The sequence below is a fragment of the Pristiophorus japonicus genome, chromosome 6, assembly GCF_044704955.1.
Source record: "Pristiophorus japonicus isolate sPriJap1 chromosome 6, sPriJap1.hap1, whole genome shotgun sequence".
In the NCBI taxonomy this organism is placed as follows: domain Eukaryota; kingdom Metazoa; phylum Chordata; class Chondrichthyes; family Pristiophoridae; genus Pristiophorus; species Pristiophorus japonicus.
Window position 1 is genome coordinate 19,172,374 of NC_091982.1, and position 24,231 is coordinate 19,196,604.

A 24,231-nucleotide genomic window follows, 5' to 3' on the forward strand; every position below is an offset into this window, starting at 1 on the left:
CATATTTTACCTACAGATGTGGAAGGAATTGAAAGTTGGAATGATTCAATTATTTCTGATTAGTCAGATAATCTTGTTAAAAGTAGAGTAGTAGTTGCAATTCTTACATCAGACATACTAGAAACAAGTTCAAGGGAAGGTTAGAATTTAAGTCTGAGTCAGGTAGACAAATAGTCTGAAAATGTGGAGAGTCAAAATGTAGATCAAGAGTTGCCCTTGGAGAAAAACTCTCCTCAGGATCAGCCTAGAATGAGTCTAAGTTCGACACCAAGTTTGGACAATTCTGTTTGAGAGTGAAGGTATCCTCTTCAAGACAGAAAACCAATGGTTAAGTTTGATAAATATGGAAAAATATATATTTTGTTGTGTAAAACCATACAAGTTATGTATGATTATTTTGTTATGATTACGTCTTCATTTAAGGAGGGAGTATAATATAGAGCTCCACCTACTGGACTACGGTGGTAATGCAGCTACTGATGTATAATATAATAGGATCATTTGACAAGGTCACGTGACAAGTTCCTGTAGAGCCATCTTGTGTGTAGTGTGCTTAGTGATGCCGTAAAGAATATATCACAGATTGCAGCAGTTTATATGTATAATGTGCCTTGCATGTAACACAACATCCCAAGGCATTTTATAAGGGGAACGCTGCCCTCCGGGAATTCACAGGCAGCCTACAAGAGATCCATGCTGTTATACCAGAAGCTTTGGCCTGGATATCTGACTTAGATATTGATATTTACTTTGGTTTTGCTACTACAATACGAAAGAAGATGATGGTGAGGGGCTCTCTGATGTAGGCCATAATATAAAATGGTATATCATACTTTCTTAATGTACCACTTGAAAAGGACCAAAAATCCTTGGAACAAATGTTTATAATTATCATTTGCTTTTCTACCATTTCGACCAGTTTTTTTGACAACTTGTTTTTCTGCACAGAGATGGACTGATTTCCCCTACGTCTCCTGACAGCAAATCACTTGTTCGGTCCTTCAGCAGCCCCACTACAGCCTTTATCATGGATGAACGGGTGCAGCTCACGACAGGACTGCAGACACAGGAGCGCCACCTCTTCCTCTTTAGTGATGTCTTGGTGATCGCAAAATCAAAGTAAGAATTTCATACACACTCAATAACACCTCAAATTATACATTTTGCTGCACTTAAAGTAAGTGAATGTCAGACTCAGTTCTGTTGAACTTTTCACCATGTGGCAAACTCTGCGATTCTCTTACCTATTTTCATTGTTCCTCTATTACATGACACTGTTGGTGAGTATTTGCGTACTTGGGTCTCCTAAGCCTTGGTTCTTGACAACCAATGCCTTAGGTTTAGGTTAGTGGAGTATATCACTACAGGGAGAAATTGTGCATTGTGTATCAGACAAATGGGAACCCTCCTTATGTGCATTTTCAGTACTTTGGTTTGGAGACTCGTAAGTATTGTGGTGGGCTCCAGTATGTGTCTAGCTATCTGGCTGTTTGAAAAAGCAATTCCAGTATATATAGTTGATTATATGTGGTAGAGGTTAATCTTTACAAAGCAGCTTAAAAACAACCGAAGGGACTAGTGTTGGTGAGTGATATTGGTAATTAGTATTGGTTCTAAGTGTACACCAATATTGATTATTAATGAATGTTTTGGTTGTGTGGTGCACCTTTGTGAATTTCCATGGGCGGGTGGGTTGGTACATGTATCCCACAGTGTTTGGGCAATGTGAGAAGTACTGAGGGTATGCTGGCCACCTGTTGCAGTAGGTCAAGAACAGGAACCAGATTTTGGAGAGTTTGCTTTAGATGGGCCTCGGCAAGCATACTATAGTTTCGGATTGGACAATTTTTCAAAGTGCCTTGACCTGCATTGACTGGGGGAGGAGCGTTCGCCAGCTCACACCTCAGTGAGATGTGCTGTTGGGTGTGATTAGGAGGAAGCTCAAGGGTTTGTCACATCGAGTATTCTGTATGTAGGCACCTTTAGTAATGACTCCACGAGGCAGGGTATGATACCGTTGTGGTCGATTGGCGGGATTCATCCAAAGTTCTTCAAAGGTCGCTTGGCTCATCACAGACTGGCTCGCCCCTGTGTCGCTATCCATAGAAACCGGGACCCTGTCGACGTCTACTTTCATCGCCCATGGAAAACTTTCGGTGGAGCAGGTATAAATTTCATACTCTTCTTCCAGGGATTGAGCAACTTCACCTTCCTCTGTCGGAGCCCCGGTGATCAGCCAACTCATCAGAGACGCGGTGAATAAAGCCTTTTCTGCACATTCTCTGAAGGTGCCCTTTCTCTTTGCAACTTTTGCATGCATAGTCTTTGTAGCGGCACTGGTGGACTCTGTGGTTTCCTCCACAGCACCAGCACGGGGCAATCCGGTTTTCCCCATGTGGCGGACTCAAGGTTCCAGGACTCGGGGCAGCAATTCTGCCTTTAGAAGTATCCATGCGGTGCACTGCGCTCGCTGGTTTAGAGTCCTGGGTCAGTATTCGCCTGGAGTCACTGGCCGAAACCATGTAGGCCTGGCTCACTTGAATTGCTTTCTGCAGGGTGACCGTGATGTCAGCCGAGAGCAATTTGTGTCGGAGGCCCTCGTGGCCGATTCCGATGACAAATATGTCCCTTAGTGCTTCATTAAGGTGGTCGCCAAACTCACACGGTGCAGCTAGTCTTCTTAAGTGTGCAGCATACTTGGCAATTTCTTGGCCCTCAGGTCGCCGGTAAGTGTAGAACCGGTGCCTGGCTGTGAGGATGCTTTCTTTCGGTTTTAGTTGTTCCTGTATGATTGTTACAAGTTGCTCATAGCTCTTGGTGGTTGTCTTCTCCGGAGCTAGTAAGTCCCTGACGAGACCGTAGATGGTGGACCCACAACTGCTAAGGATGGCCCTGCGTTTGTTCGGTAGTGTAGCCGGTGTGTCCCCGTCCAGGTCATCCTCGTCGCCAGTTATTCTGTATGTAGGCACCTTTAGTAATGACTCCATGAGGCAGGGTATTATACTTAAACTGTGCAGACCTGTAGTCCTTTATTTGCAGCTCCTGAGTGACGACAACAAGCTGTGAGTTCCCTTTTATACTGGGTTACTTGCCGTGTGCAGGTAACCCTTAGGTCTCCAGCAGCAGCACCCGCTGGTGTGCAGGCAAGGTGTGTACAGTGTAAGGGTACATTCAGTGTTGCATAACAGGGTTACAGACATCACACAGTAAACAGGCATACATACACAACATCGAAGTTCCGAGGAGCCAGTATGAGAAGGCAACTTGTGAAGAGGACACACAGAATCTGCAAAGGAATGTAGATAGTTTAAGTGAGTGGGCAGAAATTTGGTAGATGGAGTATAATGTGGGAAAATGTGAGGTTATCCACTTTGGTCGGAAGAATAAAAAATCAAATTATTATTTAAATGGAGAGAGGCTACAAAATGCTGCGATACAGAGGGATATGGGGGTCCTACATAAGAACATAAGAACATAAATAGGAGCAGGCCATTTGGCCCCTTGAGCCTGCTCCACCATTCAATAAGATCATGGCTGATCTGATCCTGGCCTCAACTTCACTTCACCACCCATTCCCCATAACCCTTGGCTCCCTTATCATTCAAAAATCTGTCTATTTCCACCTTAAATATATTCAAAGACCCAGCATCCACAGCTCTCTGGGGTAGAGAATTCCATTGAATCACGACCCTCTGAGGGAAGAAATTCCTCCTCATTTCTGTTTTAAATGGGTTACCCCTTATTCTGAAACTATGTCCTCTAGTTCTAGATTTCCCCCATGAGGGGAAATATCCTCTCTGTACCTACCCTGTCATGCCCTCTCAGAATCTTTTATGTTTCAATAAGATCACCTCTCATTCTTCTTAGCTCCAATGTATAGGCCCAACTTGCTCAACTTTTCTTCATGTGAGAACCCTTTCATCTCAGGATTCACCTTGTGAACCTTCTCTGAACTGCCTCCAATGCAAGTATACCCTTCTTTAAATACCAAAACTGTACGCAGTACTCCAGGTGTCGTCTCACCAATACGCTGTACAGTTGAAACAGGACTTCCTTACTTTTGTACTCCATCCCCTTTATAATAAAGGCCAACATTCCATTTGCCTTCCTGATTACTTGCTGCATCTGCATGCTAACATTTTCCGTTTCATGTACAAGAACCCCCAGATCCCTCTACACCACAGCATTTTATAATAGCTCCCCATTTAAATAATAATTTGCTTTTTTATTTTTCCTACCAAAGTGGATAACCTCACATTTTCACACATCATAGTCCCTCGACCAAATTTTTGCCCATTCACTGAGCCTATCTATATCCCTTTTTAGATTCTTTGCATCATTCTCACAACTTGCTTTCCCACTTATCTTTATATCATCAGCAAATTTGGCTATGTTACACTCGGTCCCTTCATCCAAGTCATTAATAAATTGTAAATAGTTGGGGCCTTAGCACTGATACCTGTGGCACCCCACTAGTTTCAGTTTGCCAACCTGAAAATGACCCATTTATCCCAATCCTCTATCCACACTAATATATTTCCCCCAACCCCGTGAGCTCTTATCTTGTGCAGTAACCTTTTGTGCGGCACCTTATCGAATGCTTTCTGGAAATCCAAATACATAACATCAACTGGTTCCCCTTTATCCACTCTGCTCGTTACATCCTCAAAGAACTCGAGAAAATTTGTCAAAGATGACTTCCATTTCATAAAACCATGCTGACTCTGCTTGACTGTATTATGATTTTCTAAATGTCCTGCTATTACTTCCTTAATAATGGACTCCAGCATTTTCCCAATGACTTGAAGTTAGTCTAACTGGTCTATAGTTTCCTGCTTTCTGTCTCCCTCCTTTTTTAAATAGGGGTGTTACATTTGCAGTTTTCCAATCTGCTGGGACCTCTCCAGAATTCAGGGAATTTTGGTAGATTACAACCAATGCATCCACTATCTCTGCAGCCACTTCTTTTAAGACTCTAAGATGCAGGCCATCAGGTCCAGGGGACTTGTCCAGCTTTAGTTCTATTAGATGCCTAGTACTTTATCTCTAGTGATAGTGATTGTTTTAAGTCCCCCCGCTCCCCCACTCCAATACCTCATTGATTATTCATTATTGGGATGTTTTTAATGTCCTCTAGAACATAGAAACATAGAAACATAGAAAATAGGTGCAGGAGTAGGCTATTCGGCCCTTCGAGCCTGCACCGCCATTCAATGAGTTCATGGCTGAACATGCAACTTCAGTACCCCATTCCTGCTTTCTCGCCATACCCCTTGATCCCCCTAGTAGTAAGGACTACATCTAACTCCTTTTTGAATATATTTAGTGAATTGGCCTCAACAACTTTCTGTGGTAGAGAATTCACTCCCTGGGTGAAGAAGTTTCTCCTCATCTCGGTCCTAAATGGCTTACCCCTTATCCTTAGACTGTGCCCCCTGGTTCTGGACTTCCCCAACATTGGGAACATTCTTCCTGCATCTAACCTGTCTAAACCCGTCAGAATTTTAAACTTTTCTATGAGATCCCCTCTCATTCTTCTGAACTCCAGTGAATACAAGCCCAGTTGATCCAGTCTTTCTTGATATGTCAGTCCCGCCATCCCGGGAATCAGTCTGGTAAACCTTCGCTGCACTCCCTCAATAGCAAGAATGTCCTTCCTCAAGTAAGGAGACCAAAACTGTATACAATACTCCAGGTGTGGCCTCACCAAGGCCCTGTACAACTGTAGTAACACCTCCCTGCCCCTGTACTCAAATCCCTCGTTATGAAGGCCAACATGCCATTTGCTTTCTTAACCGCCTGTTGTACCTGCATGCCACCCTTCAATGACTGATGTACCATGACACCCAGGTCTCGTTGCACCTCCCCTTTTCCTAATCTGTCACCATTCAGATAATAGTCTGTCTCTCTGTTTTTACCACCAAAGTGGATAACCTCACATTTATCCACATTATACTTCATCTGCCATGCATTTGCCCACTCACCTAACCTATCCAAGTCACTCTGCAGCCTCATAGCATCCTCCTCGCAGCTCACACTGCCACCCAACTTAGTGTCATCCGCAAATTTGGAGATACTACATTTAATCCCCTCGTCCAAATCATTAATGTACAATGTAAACAGCTGGGGCCCCAGCACAGAACCTTTCAGTACCCCACTAGTCACTGCCTGCCATTCTGAAAAGTACCCATTTACTCCTACTCTTTGCTTCCTGTCTGCCAATCAGTTCTCAATCCACGTCAGCACACTATCCCCAATCCCATGTGCTTTAACTTTGCACACTAATCTCTTATGTGGGACCATGTCGAAAGCCTTCTGAAAGTCCAAATACACCACATCAACTGGTTCTCCCTTGTCCACTCTACTGGAAACATCCTCAAAAAATTCCAGAAGATTTGTCAAGCATGATTTCCCTTTCACAAATCCATGCTGACTTGGACCTATCATGTCACCTCTTTCCTAATGCGCTGTTATGACATCCTTAATAATTGATTCCATCATTTTACCCACTACCGATGTCAGGCTGACCAGTCTATAATTCCCTGTTTTCTTTCTCCCTCCTTTTTTAAAAAGTCGGGTTACATTGGCTACCCTCCACTCTCATAGGAACTGATCCAGAGTCTATGGAATGTTGGAAAATGACTGTCAATGCATCCGCTATTTCCAAGGCCACCTCCTTAAGTACTCTGGGATGCAGAGCATCAGGCCCTAGGGATTTATCAGCCTTCAATCCCATCAACTTCCCCAACACAATTTCCCGACTAATAAGGATTTCGCTCAGTTCCTCCTTCTTACTAGACCCTCTGACCCCTTTTATATCCGGAAGGTTGTTTGTGTCCTCCTTAGTGAATACCGAACCAAAGTACTTGTTCAATTGGTCTGCCATTTCTTTGTTCCCAGTTATGACTCACCCTGATTCTGACTGCAGGGGACCTACGTTTGTCTTTACTAACCTTTTTCTCTTTACATATCTATAGAAGCTTTTGCAGTCCATTTTAAAGTTCCCTGCAAGCTTCCTCTCGTACTCTATTTTCCCTGCCCTAATCAAACCCTTTGTCCTCCTTTGCTGAGTTCTAAATTTCTCCCAATCCCCGGGTTCGCTGCTATTTCTGGCCAATTTGTATGCCACTTCCTTGGCTTTAATACTATCCCTGATTTTCCTTGATAGCCACGGTTGAGCCACCTTCCCGTTTTTATTTTTATGCCAGCCAGGGATGTACAATTGTTGTAGTTCATCCATGCGGTCTCTAAATGTCTGCCATTGCCCATCCACTGTCAACCCCTTAAGCATCATTCGCCAATCTATCCTAGCCAATTCATGCCTCATACCGTCAAGGTCATCTTTCTTTAAGTTCTGGACCATGGTCTCTGAATTAACTGTTTCATTCTCCATCCTAATGTAGAATTCCACTATATTATGGTCACTCTTCCCAAGGGGCCTCGCACAACGAGATTGCTAATTAATGCTCTCTCATTACACAACACATAGTCTAAGATGGCCTCCCCCCTAGTTGGTTCCTCGACATATTGGTCTAGAAAACCATCCCTTATGCACTCCCAGAAATCCTCCTCCACCGTATTGTTTCCGGTTTGGTTAGCCCAATCCATATGCATATTAAAGTCACCCATGGTAACTGCTGCACCTTTATTGCATGCACCTCTAATTTCCTGTTTGATGCCCTCCCCAACATCACTACTACTGTTTGGAGGTCTATCCACAACTCCCACTAGTGTTTTCTGCCCCTTGGTATTCCGTAGCTCCACCCATACCGATTCCACATTACCCAAGCTAATGTCTTTCCTTACAATTGCATTAATTTCCTCTTTAACCAGCAACGCCACTCCGCCTCCTTTTCCTTTCTGTCTATCCTTCCTAAATGTTGAATACCCTTGGATATTGAGTTCCCAGCCTTGGTCACCCTGGAGCCATGTCTCCGTGATGCCAACCACATCGTATCCATTAACTGCTATCTGCACAGTTAATTTGTCCACCTTATTCCGAATACTCCTCGCATTGAGGCACAGAGCCTTCAGGCTTGCCTTTTTAACACACTTAGACCCTTTAGAATTTTGCTGCAAAGTGGTCCTTTTTGTTTTTTGCCTTGGGTTTCTCTGCCCTCCACTTTTACTCACCTCCTTTCTGTCTTTTGCTTCTGTCCCTTGCTTCTGTCTCCCTTTTGTTTCCCTCTGTCTCCCTGCATTGGTTCCCATCCCCTGCTATATTAGTTTAACTCCTCCCCAACAGCACTCGCAAACACTTCTCCTAGGACATTGGTTCCAGCCCTGCCTAGGTGCAGACCGTCCAGTTTGTACTGGTCCCACCTCCCCCAGAACCGGTTCCAAGACCCCAGGATTTTGAAGCTCTCCCTGCTGCACCACTGCTCAAGCCACGTATTCATCTGAGCTATCCTGCGACTCCTACTCTGACTAGCACGTGGCACTGGTAGCAATCCCGAGATTACTACTTTTGAGGTCCTACTTTTCAATTTAGCTCCTAGCTCCTTAAACTCGTCTTGTAGGACCTCATCCCTTTTTTTAACCTATATTGTTGGTACCAACATGCACCACGACAACTGGCTGTTCACCCTCCCTTTTCAGAATGTCCTGCACCCGCTCCGAGACATCCTTGACTCTTGCACCAGGGTGGCAACATACCATCCTGGAGTCTCGGTTGCGGCCGCAGAAACGCCTATCGATTCCCCTTACAATTGAATCCCCTATCACTATCGCTCTCCCACTCTTTTTCCTGCCCTCCTGTGCAGCTGAGCCAGCCACGGTGCCATGAACTTGGCTGCTGCTGCTCTCCCCTGATGTGTCATCCCCCTCAACAGTACTCAAAGCGGTGTATCTGTTTTGCAGGGGGATGACCGCAGGGGATCCCTGCACTACCTTCCTTGCACTGCTCTTCCTGTTGGTCTTCCATTCCCTATCTGGCTATGGACCCTTTACCTGCGGTAAGACCAACTCACTACACGTGCTACTCAGGTTATTCTCAGCATCGTGGATGCTCCAGAGTGAATCCACCCTCAGCTCCAATTCCGCAACGCGGTCCATCAGGAGCTGGAAGCGGATACACTTCCCGCACACGTAGTCGTCAGGCGTCCCTGATTTCCCACATAGTACAGGAGGAGCATAACACGTGTCCGAGCTCTCCTGCCATGACTTAACCCTTAGATTAACTTAAATTGACAACAACAATGCTAAAGGTTACTTCCTGATATAGAAGAGAAAAAAGAAAAATTACTCACCAATCACCAGCCAATCCCTTACCCCCTTGGCTGTGACGTCACCTTTCTATTTCTTTCTGCTTCTTTTTTGCCTTCCCCCTGTAGCTGCACAGGCCTCTCGCCGAACTCACGCTGCTCCTGGTCTCACTGGCCTTTCGTAGACCTCTCCAATCCCCGGAACTCCCGCCTCTCGCCGAACTCGCGCTGCTCCTGGTCTCACTGGCCTTTCGTAGACCTCTCCAATCCCCGGAACTCCCACCTCTCGCCGAACTCGCGCTGCTCCTGGTCTCACTGGCCTATCGTAGGCCTCTCCGATCCCCGGAACTCCCGCCTCTCGCCGAACTCACGCTGCTCCTGGTCTCACTGGCCTATTGTAGGCCTCTCCGATCCCCGGAACTCCCGCCTCTCACCGAACTCACACTGCTCCCGGTCTCACTGGCCTTTTGTAGGCCTCTCCGATCCCCGGAACTCCCGCCTCTCACCGAACTCGCGCTGCTCCTGGTCTCACTGGCCTTTTGTAGGCCTCTCCGATCCCCGGAACTCCCGCCTCTCGCCGAACTCACGCTGCTCCTGGTCTCACTGGCCTTTTGTAGGCCTCTCCGATCCCCGGAACTCCCGCCTCTCACCGAACTCACACTGCTCCCGGTCTCACTGGCCTTTTGTAGGCCTCTCCGATCTCCGGAACTCACGCCTCTTGCCGAACTCACACTGCTCCCGGTCTCACTGGCCTTTTTGTAGGCCTCTCCGATCCCCGGAACTCCCGCCTCTCGCCGAACTCATGCTGCTCCCGGTCTCACTGGCCTTTTTGTAGGCCTCTCCGATCCCCGGAACTCCTGCCTCTCACTGAACTCTAACGTGAAGACCGATACAAAATATTTGTTCAAAGTCTCTGCCACTTCCCTGTTTCCCATTGTTAATTCTCCAGTCTCACCCTCTAAGGGATCAACGTTTACTTTAGCTACTCCCTTCCTTTTTATATACCTGTAGAATCTCTTACTGTCTGTTTTTATATTTCTTGCGAGTTTACTCTCATTGGCTATCTTCTCTGTCTTTATCATTTTTTTAGTTGTCCTTTGCTGGTTTCTAAAAATTTCCCAATCCTTGTACAGGAAACACAATATGTTATCATGCAGGTACAGCAAGTAATTAGGAAGGCAAATGGAATGTTGGCCTTTATTGCAAGGGGAATGGAGTATAAAAGTTGGGAAGTATTGCTACAATTGTACAGGGTGTTGGTGAGATCACACTTAGAGTACTGAGTACAGTTATGGGACTCAATTTTCCCCAGTGCTGTTTTTTGCCGCACTGCAAGAGTTAAGCTCATTTTTCTTGGCCCCAACTACTCCTTAAAAAAAAAATAATTCGTAAGTTTCCTCATTTTATTTTTTGAATTTGGCGCTGTGCTGCCTGTTCTTTAGCTTCGGAGGGGTGGAGCCTAATGGCTGCGCTGAAAAAAATGATGCCCCCACTTCTGCACATGCGCGGGAAAAAAAAGGATGTTTTTGACGTGATTGCTATGGGCTTGCAAGCCCAATACAGCTCCCAGGCTGCATTCGGCCATTTTCAAAGAGCCAGAGTTGTGTGAGAACTTTAATTCTCATTGGAAAAATTGGAGCTGCAATACAAGATGCAATGTGGCTCAAGGACCAAGAATTTCTTACAGGATGAAGTGGAGGCACTAGTTACTGTAATTGAGGCCAGATGGCATGAGCTGGACACCAGCAGAGGTCACATAAAAGTTTCACCAAAAGAAATGAAGAAACGTTGGAACTAACTTGCAGAAGATCACTGTGCAATGGTGATCACCCCGAGGTCTGGAAGCCAGTGCAAAAAGAAGTGGCAGGACCTTGGTCAAGTAGTTAGTGTAAGTAATATTTTCATTTATTCAATGGAATTGCAATTGAAAATGTGACCATCTGTATATGTCCCACCCAGCAGAAAGACACCCTCTCTAAAAAGTTATATTTTCATCTTTGCAGAAGGAGGTGGCACACAACAAAAGGGAAAGAACTCAAACAGGAGGAGGCCCAGCAAATCTGCACCCACTGACACCCTTGGAAGAGAGAGTCGCTGCTTTGATGGGCCCTGCCTGGAGAAAAGCAACCACCACTGCACAATATGGGCCACACTCGAGGGAGAGGGTAAGTCTGCAAATTCCACAGTCTGACTTTCCTAAATATTAAGTACTGCGCGGGCTAGCCATGCTTCGGTTCATGGGGATGTCTCCGTCAGCAACGCTTCGGTTGATGCAGTGTGCTAACATTCATCGTGGTCCTCCAAATCAGCCTGCTGCCTGCGCTGTGTGTGCCTACTCATGCCACCCTGCCCCCTTCTCTGCTGCTAACCATTTGTCTGTTCTGTTATATTTTGCAGAACTTGAGGCCAACCCTGACAAGGCTGCAGCCGATGCAGAAGATGATTCAGACCTGGACGAGCCTGAAGAGAACATTTTCCAATTCCACCTTCCAGACCAAGAGCGTGGGGGGGAGGGAGGTGATGGATGAAGCCCACACTGTTGTGCTCACTCTGGAGGAGATGCAGGTGCCGGCCACTGAATTGCCAGGCGCTTTCCTGAGTGGTACGAGAGTTGGGACATTCCATGGTTTCTCACAGTCCGAGTCTGCGGATCCTAGTGGGGTGCAGCAAGCCACACCCAGGGTGAGGAGGGGACGGAGAGCTCAACAGTGCTCTCCTGAGGTGCAGGATCTAACAGTTGTGGTTCAGATGATGGCAAGGAGTGCGGAGAGCATTGACCTTACACAATCACTCCTGGATACCATCAGTGGGGTGGGTGATGAGGTATCGGGACTGTCAAGAGAAGTAACAACACTCTCACGAGAAATGGGAACACTGTCCGGGAACATGATGGAGGGAATGTTGCAAGCAGCTGATACAATGTCGGTGCACATGAGGTAGGGAATGTTGGAGCTAATTGAGACATTGTCAGGGCACGTGAGGGAGGGAATGTTGGAGCTAATTGAGACATTGTCAGGGCACATGAGGGAGGGAATGTTGGAGCTAATTGAGACATTGTCAGGGCACATGAGGGAGGGAATGTTGGAGCTAATTGAGACATTGTCAGGGCACATGAGGGAGGGAATGTTGGAGCTAATTGAGACATTGTCAGGGCACGTGAGGGAGGGAATGTTGGAGCTAATTGAGACATTGTCAGGGCACGTGAGGGAGGGAATGTTGGAGCTAATTGAGACATTGTCAGGGCACATGAGGGAGGGAATGTCAAAGTTAGCTGCTGCAATCAAGGGAACACGCCTAGACCCTGCGCCCATTGACAGAATCAACTGCCACTCCCACTCCAATCCCCAGACCAGCCTCTGAAGAGGCCCAAGCCGGGCCATCCACATTACCGCCTGCACATCCCCCCCCTCTCCCCCCCCCCCAATCAAGGAGTGCGCATTACCCGAGATGTTCGAAAGAATAAGTTTGGTACCAACCCGAGTAACGCTGCACCACCGCCTGCGGGCAGGGATGGAGTCACCAAGACCAAGCGCGGCGGGCGATCTTTGAATAAGGTAGAGGAGAGATGGGTGCAGCCTTTCTTTGCTGTTGTTGTTATTGTTGTAACTGTTTAAATTAAACGTTTTTTGTAAGTTATGTAAATTTACAAGTTTAAACTGAAAACTTTAAAGTTTGATACAAGAATATTTTTATTTAAGTTAAGTGCAAACAAGTATTTGTTAAAGTTTTGAATAAAATATATTTTAAATTATAACTGAATAATTTCCATTATTAACACAACTTTTTGAACTAATGAAGAATCATTTCCATTATTTGTTCCATTAACACAACACAATATTACGGAACAGGTCCAAATAGTGAACATGGTCCATTTGGAATAGTTGCCACTGAGCCTTCAGGCAGCAGAGCGTTCATTGGATGAGCTGCTGACGCAAGGCTCGAGCAATCATTAAAGGGGCACATCATGCTCCGGGTTCAGGTAGTTGCATGGCTTCCTCGTTGTCCTCCTCCTCCTCCTCCTTGTCATCTGCATCTTCCTCATCATCATCAGCCATTCTCACCACAGGTGGGTCTTCTACTACCAGCTGCTGCTGCTTCGGTTATGCAGCATGCAGCACACATCAGTGAACTGACCGACAATCTCAGGGGTGTATTGCAAGTAGCCTCTGGTATGTTCCAGGCATCGGAAATGCTGCTTCAAGATGCCAATGTTCCTCTCTATTATGCTGCGCGTCACAATGTGTGACATGTTGTATTCCCGGTCAGCTTCCATCCAGGTTGCACGTAGTGACGTCATGAGCCAGGTGGCGAGGCCGTATCCTTTGTCTCCCAGTAGTCAGATCTCCTCTTCTGGCTGCAGCTGAAACATAGTAGATATAGCACTCTCGCGTAGGATGAACGCACCATGGGTGCTCTCAGGATATCTAGCATCCAATGATATGATATGATGCATGACGTCACACACATTAACGGAGTGGAACTCTTTTCTGTTCCTGTTCATCTCGGAATCCTCTAAAAAGCTGCTCACAAAGCGATGTGGGTACAATCAATGCAGCTCTGTATCTTTGAGAAGCCAGCAATCCTGGAGAAGCCCACAGCTCTTTCATGCATTGCCTGGGCGGTCATGGGGAACTCTATGTAGTCATTCCTCCGGGCATATAGTGCAGCAGTCACCTATCGAATGCAGATATGTGTTACATGTTGAGAAATGGCACACATATCCCCAGTTGTGGCCTGGAATGATCCAGATGCATAAAATGATGGTACAGCTGTAACCTTGACCCTACCACAGAGAGTTGTAGATGCCAGCTCATTGGATATATTCAAGAGGGAGTTAGATATGGCCCTTACAGCTAAAAGGATCAAGGGGTATGGAGAGAAAGCCGGAAAGGGGTACTGAAGTGAATGATCAGCCATGATCTTATTGAATGGTGGTGCAGGCTCGAAGGGCCGAATGGCCTACTCCTGCACCTATTTTCTATGTTTCTATGTTTCTAACAGACAAATCAGTTCTCCTGACGCTTCTAGGTTGCAGGTCTGCTTTTACTAACTCACAGATCTCAGTTATAACTTCTTTGCGAAAATGCAACCTTTTCACACAGTTTGCATCACTCGGGTGCAGGTACGAATGCCTGTCTCGCTATACCAGATGTGGGTAAGGCCTCCTGCCCATCACCCTACGGGATATGAAGTTCCTCCTGTGATGACGTCGCATCAATCGTCTCGTCCACAGCACCATCATGCAGAAGGCTTGCATGAGATATGGCATTGTTAGTATTGCCCTCATGATTAAATTATACCTTTGCAAGAAGCTCAAAACAGCAGGACGAGCTTCTTTGTTCTCTCTCTCCCCAAGGTCGACGCCCTAGTATGGACCACACCCAACTCTGCGCATGCGCAATAGGCTTGCTTAGAACGGGAAGCTAGGCATTCAAATAATGACATTTGGGGGGCAACCAAGTCTTATGCAATTTTTTAATTTTAGAATTTTTTCAGAGTACCACCCCGCCACAGACCGAACGTCTCCTTACCAGGCTCAAGGGTCGGCCGGCAGAATCGCTCTGTCGCCCGGACACGGGCTCGGTAAAAACCCCTCCGGGCTTCTTTTGATGCTGCAGCATAGTGTAAGAGTTCTCAGCCCTTCAGTTCTGCTTCCTCACCCCCACCTACCACACCCCTCAACCCCCCCCACTGCCCCTGCCCCTGCCCCCGGGGCTTCTTTTGAAGCCAAGCCCTGTGTCAGGGCAGGCGAGCGATTCTGCCGGTGGACGCTCCAACCCTCGAGCCCGGTTTGAAGACGTTCGGTGGTGGTGTGGCACTTTGGGTGGTGGGGGGGGGGGGAAACAAAATTAAAGAATTGCATTAAACTTCCATTTTCTGCATTCTAAGTTTGAAAAAATTAAGCTCCATGATGCATATTTAATGTGTTCTTCATTCCCTCCAAATCTTCGCCGAAAAACATTGGCATCTTTCTGCGGCGATTTTTTTAATGTGCGCTGCTTTTTCTTAAATGCCCAGTAGGTTTTTTGGGAGTGGTCATATACGCCGTCCTAGGAAAAATGTAAGTTGGGCAAACTTGCTTAAATGTAAAAAACTGGCGCAGACATCAGGTTACGCCCCCTATGACGCAAAAAAAAAACGAACCTAAAAAAATTGTAACGAACTGAGTTACGCTGACGCACAATCTTTGGAGAAATTTAGATATTTTAATTTAGGCCAAAAAAAGGTGCAGATCACTGGGGAAAATTGAGCCCATGGCCTCCGTATTTAAGGAGGGATATACTTGCACTGGAGGCAGTTCAGAGAAGGTTCACTCGGTTGATTCCGGAGATGAAGGTGTTGTCTTATGAAGAAAGGTTGAGCAGGTTGGGCCGATACACTTTGGAGTTCAGAAGAATGAGAGGTGATCTTATGGAAAAATATAAGATTCTAAGGGGGCTTGACAGGGTAGATCGGGAGAGGATCTTTCCCTCGTGGGGGAATCTAGAACTACGGGGCATAGTTTCAGAATAAGCGGTTGCCCAGTTAAAACGGAGATGAGGAGGAATTTCTTCTCTGAGGGTCATAAATCTTTGGAATTCTCTACCCCAGAGAGCTGTGGAGGCTGGGTCATTGAATATATTTAAGGTGGAGATAGACAGATTTTTGAACAATAAGGGAGTAAAGGGTTATGGGGAGCGGGCAGGAAAGTGGAGTTGAGGCCAGGATCAGATCGGCCATGATCTTCTTGAATGGTGGAGCAGGCTCGATGGGCCAAATGGCTTACTCCTCCTTATTGCTTATGTTTTTATATTCAATCCGATTGCTATCTGCACCACACTTAAAACAGTTAACCTTGATTAATCATCTACATAGCTGCTGACTCCCCTACCCCAAAATCCCCATTTCTCACTCTGTGAAAGGTAATATGGAAAAAAGGAACTGAGGCCTAGAAATTGAAGTAGGCCGGAAACCCACCGCGGGCCAAAGTTAACGGACGCTCGAACTAATAGAGCAGCCAGCACCGGTATTTTGGTGCTGGCTGCTAATTTAAATTAGAACAGTGTTTTCCAGCAGTAGTCTCAATAGGAGACCCAATGTAGCATGGACGTAGGGTCCCTAAAGCAAGAGCAACATTGCTTTAAAGCTAGCAGCTTGTCATTTTCAAAAGCAGTGTCGGTCCCTTAAAGGGGAACTGACTACTCAAATGAAAAAAAATATTTAAAACAGGCAGTCTTCAGCCCTTAGAGTTCAACTGCCTTCTGAAAAAGAAATAAATATTAAAAATAAATACAAAATGGCAGTCTTCAGCTCTTAAAGCTGAGGTGCCTTCCGCACATTCAAAAAAATGGTAAAAGTGCTTTAACAAATGGCTCAACAAGCCAGGGAATGGCCACCCAAGGTCTCACATGCAACACTCCAGCTTTTGTGCAGGAGGTCAACACTACAAGATAGGTCCACTACCTACAAGGACCAGGAGGCCCTCCAGAAAGAACGATGTGGGATCAGATCACCGAGACTATCACTGTCCCCACCACTTGGCTCCAGTGGCCAAAGAAGCTTGCTGACCTCAGACCAGTGATAAAGGTCAGTGAATGAATCTTCAAAAGCTATCTCCTACCACCTGCTCCACTAGTCTCACACACTGCTCATTACACATCCCCTGGCCCACCACCATCACACCCCTACCCACAATCTGGTCCAAACTTGAGGCACGTCTCCCATTCCTAGCTTCACCTCACCCCCTTGGAGGAGATGGTGCTGACTATTCTTAGCAGGGACCCGGCTAGCCCCTTGGCCAGTGGCAGGGCGAAAAGGATGCAAGGTGCTGGTATCCTCATACATTATCCTCCTCCTCACATCCCACTTCTCCCTCATCCCTCAATGTCTTCTGATTTACACGGTGCGCATGGTGTAAGCATGCAGCTCTTGCTTTCCTGCCCTCCCTCACCACAACTCTAACACACCCAAGAAATGCAGCCTGCCCACCCCCCACTGGTTGACCAAGAAGAGGGAGAGGTAAATGAAGAAGAAGAAACACTGTCATTCGATTTGTCACTCCCAGCTACCAGCTCCTCAAGGCTGGCCTGCAAGGCCATTTGCAATGTCCCCCACTGAAAGTCAGCAGCCTTCCACCAGCCATGCTGTAGCCACTGGGGTAACAAGCGAATGCATAAGGGTGATTAGTTCATTTCTTGATGTCACATTTGGATGCATATATGGATAAAGTTGGATTGGAAAGTTTGCTTTATGGTGGCTTTTATTTCAGCCAAGGTGGTCAGTAACAGAGGGAAGGTGAAGTGTGGGACAAATGTGGAAAGGAGAATTGGGGTTGTGTCATGTGTACCACTGGCAGATAATGCCGTCCTGAATATCCTGACCAGAAAGGGGCTGTCTGCGTTGTATCCTTCCTTCCGCTTCCTCCTCTTCTGCGTCTTCCTTTTCTGCTGCTTCCCCCCCACTCTGTAAGCGGATGCTGGAAATCTGAAATAAAAGTAGAAAATACTTCGCAGGTCAGACAGAATATTGACCTGAGATGTGAACTCTGTTTCTCTCTCCATTGATGCTGCTTGACCTGCTGAGTATTTCCAGCATTTTCTGTCTTCTCAGAGTCCTTCCTTTACCATCCAAAGCCTTGCAAGCACCCAGCAGCAGTCCCTGCACACTTTGAAAACTTTTATTATACCAAGCAACGACTTCAATAAAATATTTTAAAAGTCCAAAAGCTTAAATCCAAACATACCTGAAATATGTGTGTGTCCCTTTAAGAAGCGCTGACTGCGTCTCTGCAGGGCTGCTTCATGCATGTTTTTCTGAACATGCTTAGGACCCAGCGTTAAACAGAGCAAGAACATTTGAAGTTTGCAGACGTGGCGTCAAGTCCGGCGTTGCACGCTGATTGACGTCACGCTCTGCTCATTTACATTTCAGGGATTAGCGCTGTCAATGGCAGCGCAATGATCCTTACCAAAATGGCGGATGTCAGGGCGCACGTCAGAGGCAACCGGAAGTGTGGTGGTCGCCTTTCTTTGCAGCAAACCAGTAATGGCCGCCCCACAGGTATCAAATTTCTAGGTCTTTGTGTCTTGGTTATCTCAATAGTATGTAATTACTTATCTAACCAGCAGAGAGAGACTAGTCCTGGAGATAGATGTTCTTATTCATTCAGTAACCTCCTCGTCAACAGTGTCATGTTGTATCTGTACAGCATAAAGGGGCATGAAAAAATGATGTATACTGTTCCTTTTTAAAACTTATCAAACTTAAGCCATAAAGGTAACAACAAACATAACAACAATATTACAAGCACACCATAAATGATAATCCCCAGCTCCCCTCGACCGCTTCCCTCTCTCTGGTTTATCTAAAATGCTAAATAATTTAATTCCTGGCACCAGCCTCCCATTGCTCTCTTTGGGTGCAGCACTGTACCTGCCAACTGTAACTTGTGATAATGTGCCCTAACATAGTGTTGCAAGTACAGTCAGAAATTTATAGTACTGCACCTGGAGCCAAGCCTGCATATATGATGGGTCAGCTACTCTCATTATGAAATGGATACAAACATTTACTTTTCATATACAAGCACATTTGGTACTTAAGGACTGTAGAATGTAAATGCATGGAGTAGGGTAGCCTCTATGGTTTAAGACTACCAAACAGCATAGAGGTAGAGTACATACATAGCTGTCCTGGAAATTAGATAAGCAAACACCTCCAATTAGGCACCACCATTATTTCTTTATTTTCCCAAAGCACTGATTCCTTGTAGGGCTACAGTTCCATGCGAACTGGCAGCCCTCCATTACTCTACCCTAGTATCAATTCTTCATGTGTGAGCCTAGACAATGAGTGCCACCCAGCTATTCAACTGTGGGAGCATCAAAGCCAAGCCCTACCCTCAACCAACATTCACACATATACCTTCCAGTAGAGTTCACTGGATACCCATCATCTGCAAGAAACTTGATTGCATTTTCCATTCCTTAATACCTCACAGGTCATCAACAAACTTAAAGCTGAAGAACCAGGTCAGGTTGTGTGAGATGTGGACAGCCTTCTGCATCGATGAAGTGTGTGAGAGGAAAACAACTCCAGAAAATTCCTTTGTCATCGGATGGCCCACAACTAACTGCGTGATCACCTTTAGGTGAAAGATCATTTTGCAACTTTCTGTGTCTTTTTGCAATTTTCCTGGGAGGGTGTAATGGAGAGACTTTAATGCAACAAGTCAAAAACTTATCTAATCTTTCCTAAATATCTTTCAGTTCTTCAGAAGTGAAGGAAAAATGGCTTTCAGCACTGCAATGGTAAGAAGTTCAAATCTTATTTAAGCCATACTGGGGCATAAACGTGGGCATGCATGTTTGGGCGAATGACCTGTTTCTGCTGTATATCCTATGTAATCCTATCTAATGGTACATGTGCTGTTTTATGTGGTGCAGAGTGATGTCTCTGTGGTATGATTCTGACAACAACACCTTAAAATGGACATTAACATTTTTGATTTATTTTTTGAAGTGGGGTACAGTTCCACTGGTATCGGCCAATCTCTGCTACCTCGCCATGGGGACATTCTTCATGAGCGAGTCTAGACAGTGAGTATCAACTGGCTATTCAATTGGCTGAGGTCCAGGGCTACGAGATTCCCATTGGATTGTCAGTGCACATCTGTTGCTTGCCAACAGACTTACTACATCCACAAAGGAATGACTTGGAAGGAGCGGTGGATTAATATCACACATCGGAAATAAAGCACAAGCACCACTGTGCCAAAGCTAGCTGGTAATATTCACCCATAACGTGGAGAAAACAAATGCTTCACATTGATTCAAATATTATTATTGGTTACAAAATAGCAGGAGCTGAACATAAGATGGCAATAGATGGTACTTGAAGAACTAAACATGAAAGGGAAGGTCAAAGTGGTTTGGACACTAACTTAGCAGGTTTGGTTTGCCCCTTTAATAAGTAGTGTCCCTAAAATTCCGGTCGAAGGCTTCTTTCGGACGAGTGCCTCCGACCGGAGAATTTCTATGAAAGTACCTGGTGGTCCCGGAAGTGCCTGTGATTGCAGTGGGGAATCCTTCTCTTCCCGTGCTGCAAAGTGCGCTTCCGTCCTCCAGGTTCGGACGCAGAAGGTGCAGTCACATGTGACTGCTCAACCAATCAGGTACAGTATTCCACAGCTTTCTCATTAATAACAATGAGAATTCCGTATCTACAAGTTCTCATTGATATTAATGAGAAAAAAAAACAAACACACTAAACACCATAATAAAAAATTAAAAACACAACTCACATATTTAAATTAATTGAAATTAAAGTGAATAAATTAATTCGAAAAAAAATTCCAATTTTTAAAAAAGTTTTTTTAATTATGGTTTAAAATAAACTTACCGTAGTGGGCAGGGTTTTTAACAATAAAATGTGTTTTTAAAATGTTTTATTATGTTTTTGTGTGTTTTAAAACTCTTATGCCTGTAAAAGTAAGCTATGTGCCTGCTTTTATCAGGTGCAAGAGTTTTCAAGACATTTGTTGGGCAAGATATGGGTAAATGCCGCAATCTTGCCCTTGCAAATGTTCTCGCTCCCGAGATGCGGAGGATCTGTTATGTTGGAGCTTGACAGATCGGAAAAGCCGATTTTCAGCACACACGCATTGTGCGTTGAAAACTGACTTTTGCAATGCCTTCTCGGGTGCGTACGGATTTCTGGGCCAGTGTAGCTCTGGCATTGCATGGAAGGCATTTGGAGTCGGTGACTGGTCGACCAGTCTGGATTGCTGATATTGCTGCTAATTAAGTATTCGTGCAATGGCCGCCGATTTTTTCATGTAACGGTCACCATTTTGAAAATTCCACTCTTGCGGTATCCCGGTGGTGACCTGCTCCCCCCACTACCGCTCTGCTGCTGCCGATCTATCCTAAGTGGGTCATCAGAGCGCGCACCACCGAGGTTCCCCCACAATGGCGAAATTCTGCCGAAAAAAATCTTGCTCCCACCGCGCGAAGCCAAAAGCAGCTTTTTGTGCCAGTCCAGTGAGCTTCCAGTCCTGATAAAATGGTGGTGCGGCTCCCATTAAAGGGGACGACCTACTGCCGCTACCGCCATGTTTTTTTTTTGTCGGCCGACTGCCAAGTCGGGCCAACAATTATGCCTCCGGGTTCGACCGGGCCGCCAACAGGCAGCCTGGCACCCCCTCTTAGGTGCCAGGCTGCTGGCCTGGCCGAAACCTTCCCTGGTGGCCCAGTAGACCGAACTTAAAAAAATCACGCAGGCTCTCTCCTTTAAGTGAAGGGGAGAGACGCAGTGATGCGGCAACATGATGACGTTATCAGCGCAACACTGATGACTGACAGCCGCCTCCTGCTTCAAATTCAGTTCGAGGGTGAGAAAGTTGAGTCTCAAACCCGTGCCCTGATCTTAAATAAAGGCGATTACAAAGATATGAAAGCAGAGTTGGCTAAAGTGGATTGGGAAAATAGATTAAAGTGTAAACTGGCTGACAAGCAGTGGCAGACATTTAAGGAGATATTTCATAATTCTCAACAAAAATATATTCCAGTGAGAAGGAAATACTTTACGAGAAAGGAGAACCAACCCTAGCTAACTAAGGAAATAAACAATGGTATCAAATTGAAAGCAATGGCATACAATGTTGCCAAGATTATTAGGAGGCCAGAGGATTGGGAAATTTTTAAAAACGGCAAAGGACGACTAAAAAAATAAGAAAGAGTGAGAAAATGGATTATGAGAGTAAACTAGCAAGAAATACAAAAACAGATAGTAAGAGCTTCTACAGGTATGTAAAAAGGAAGAGCGTACCTAAAGTAAACGTTGGTCCCCTAGAAGATGAGACTGGGGAATTAATAATGGGGAACAGGGAAATGGCAGAGACTTTGAACAAATATTTTGTATCGGTCTTCACGGTAGAAGACACTAAAAACATAGCAATAATAGATAATAAAGGGGCCATAGGGAGGGGGAAATTAAAACTATTAAAGAAAAATACTCGGTAAAATAATGGGACTAAAGGTGGACAAGTCCCCTGGACCTGAAGGCCTGCATCCTAGGGTCTTAATAGAAGTGGCTGCAGAGATAGTGGATGCATTGGTTGCAATCTACCAAAATTCCCTGGATTCTGGAGCGGTCCCAACGGATTGGAAAACTGCAAATGTAAAAAAGGCCCTATGTAAAAAAGGAGTGAGACAGAAAGCAGAAAACTATAAACCAGTTAGCCAATCATCTGTCATTGGGAAAATGCTGGAGTCCATTATTAAGGAAGCAGTAGCAGGACATTTGGAAAATCATAAAGCATTCACCACGACTGTTTCCTGTCACTTAGCCAATTTCGTATCCATGCTGCCACTGTCCCTTTTATTTCATGGGCTTCAACTTTGCTGGCAAGCCTATTTTTTTTTAAATTCATCACAGGATCTGGGCATCACTGGCAAGGCCAGCATTGTTGCCCATCCGTAATTGCCCTTGAGAAGGTGGTGGTGAGCCATCTCCTTGAACCGCTGCAGTCCGTGTGGCGATGGTACTCCTACAGTGCTGTTCAAGAGGGAGTTCCAGGATTTTGACCCAGCGACAATGAAGGAACGGCAATATGCTTCCAAATCAGAATGGTGTGTGACTTGGAGGGGAACGTGACGGTGGTGGTGTCCCCATGTGCTTGTTGCCCTTGTCCTTTTAGGTGGTAGAGGTTGCGGGCTTGAGAGGTGCTGCTGAAGAAGCTTGGTGAGTTGCTGCAGTGCATCTTGTAGATGGTACACGCTGCAGCCACGGTACACTGATGGTGGAGGGAGTGGATGTTTAAGGTGGTGGATGTGGTGCCAATCAAGCGGGCTGCTTTGTCCTGGATGGTGTGAGCTGCTTGAGTGTTGTTGGAGCTGCGCTCAACCAAGCAAGTGAAGAGTATTCCATCACAATCCTGACTTGTGCCTTGCAGATGGTGGAAAGGCTTTGGGGAGTCAGGAGGTGAGTGAGACACTTGCCGCAGAATACCCAGCCTCTGACCTGCTCTTGTTACCACAGTATTTAAGTGGCTGGTCCAGTTAAGTTTCTGGTAATGATGACTCCCAGGATGTTGATGGTGGGGGATTCAGCAATGGTAATGCCGTTGAATGTTAAGGGGCGATGGTTAGACTCTCGCTTGTTGGAGATAGTCATTGCCTGGCACTTGTATGGCGCGAATGTTACTTGCCGTTTATCAGCCCAAGCCTGAATGTTGTCCAGGTCTTGCTGTAAGCGGGCATGGACTGCTCCATTATCTGAGGAGTTGTGAATGGAACTGATCACTGTGCAGTCATCAGCAAACATCCCCACTTCTGACTTTATGATGGAAGGTCATTGATGAAGCAACTGAAGATTGTTGGGCCTAAGAACTCCTGCAGTGATGTCCTAGGGCTGTGATGATTGGCCTGCAACCACCACGACCAACTTCCTTTGTGCTAGATATGACTCCAACTAGTGTAGAGTTTTCCCTCCCAATTCCCATTGACTGCAGTTTTACTAGAGCTCCTTGATGCCACACTGGGTCAAATGCTACCTTGATGGCAAGGCCTGTCACTCTCATCGCACCTCTGGAATTCAGCTCTTTTATCCATGTTTGGACCAAGGCTGTAATGAGGCCTGAAGCCAAGTGGTCATGGCAGAACCCAAACTGGGCATCAGTGAGCAGGTTATTGATGAGTAAGTGCCACTTGATAGCACTGTTGACGACACTTTCCATCACTTTGCTGATGATTGAGAGTAGACTGATGGGGCGGTAATTGGCCGGATTGGATTTGTCCTGCTTTTTGTGGACAGGATATACCTGGGCAGTTTTCCACATTGTCGGGTAGATGCCAGTGTTGTAGCTGTACTGAAACAGCTTGGCTAGAGGTGCGGCTAGTTCTGGAGCACACGTCTTCAGCACAACAGCCGGGATGTTGTCAGGGCCCATAGCCTTTGCTGTATCCAGTGCATTCAGCCATTTCTTGATATCACGTGGAGTGAATCGAATTGGCTGAAGACTGGCTTCTGTGTTGGTGGGGACCTCAGG

At 45.9% G+C, this 24,231-nt stretch overlaps 2 protein-coding genes across 2 annotated transcripts in view; both read left to right on the forward strand.

The window, feature by feature from the left end:
* arhgap20b (Rho GTPase activating protein 20b) overlaps positions 1–24,231 on the forward strand; it is a 181,622-nt gene that overhangs the window by 91,663 nt on the left and 65,728 nt on the right. Inside the window, exons 3-5 of the mRNA XM_070882683.1 lie at positions 949–1,119; positions 19,183–19,332; positions 19,451–19,492. Coding sequence (XP_070738784.1) covers positions 949–1,119; positions 19,183–19,332; positions 19,451–19,492 — 363 coding nt within the window. The remainder of the gene's footprint in view (positions 1–948; positions 1,120–19,182; positions 19,333–19,450; positions 19,493–24,231) is intronic.
* Positions 10,920–12,184, forward strand: LOC139265580 (uncharacterized). The gene is made up of 3 exons (XM_070882684.1): positions 10,920–11,091; positions 11,207–11,368; positions 11,601–12,184. The coding sequence occupies exons 1-3, from the start codon at positions 11,023–11,025 to the stop codon at positions 12,141–12,143; spliced, it is 774 nt and encodes a 257-aa protein (XP_070738785.1). The 5' UTR covers positions 10,920–11,022; the 3' UTR covers positions 12,144–12,184.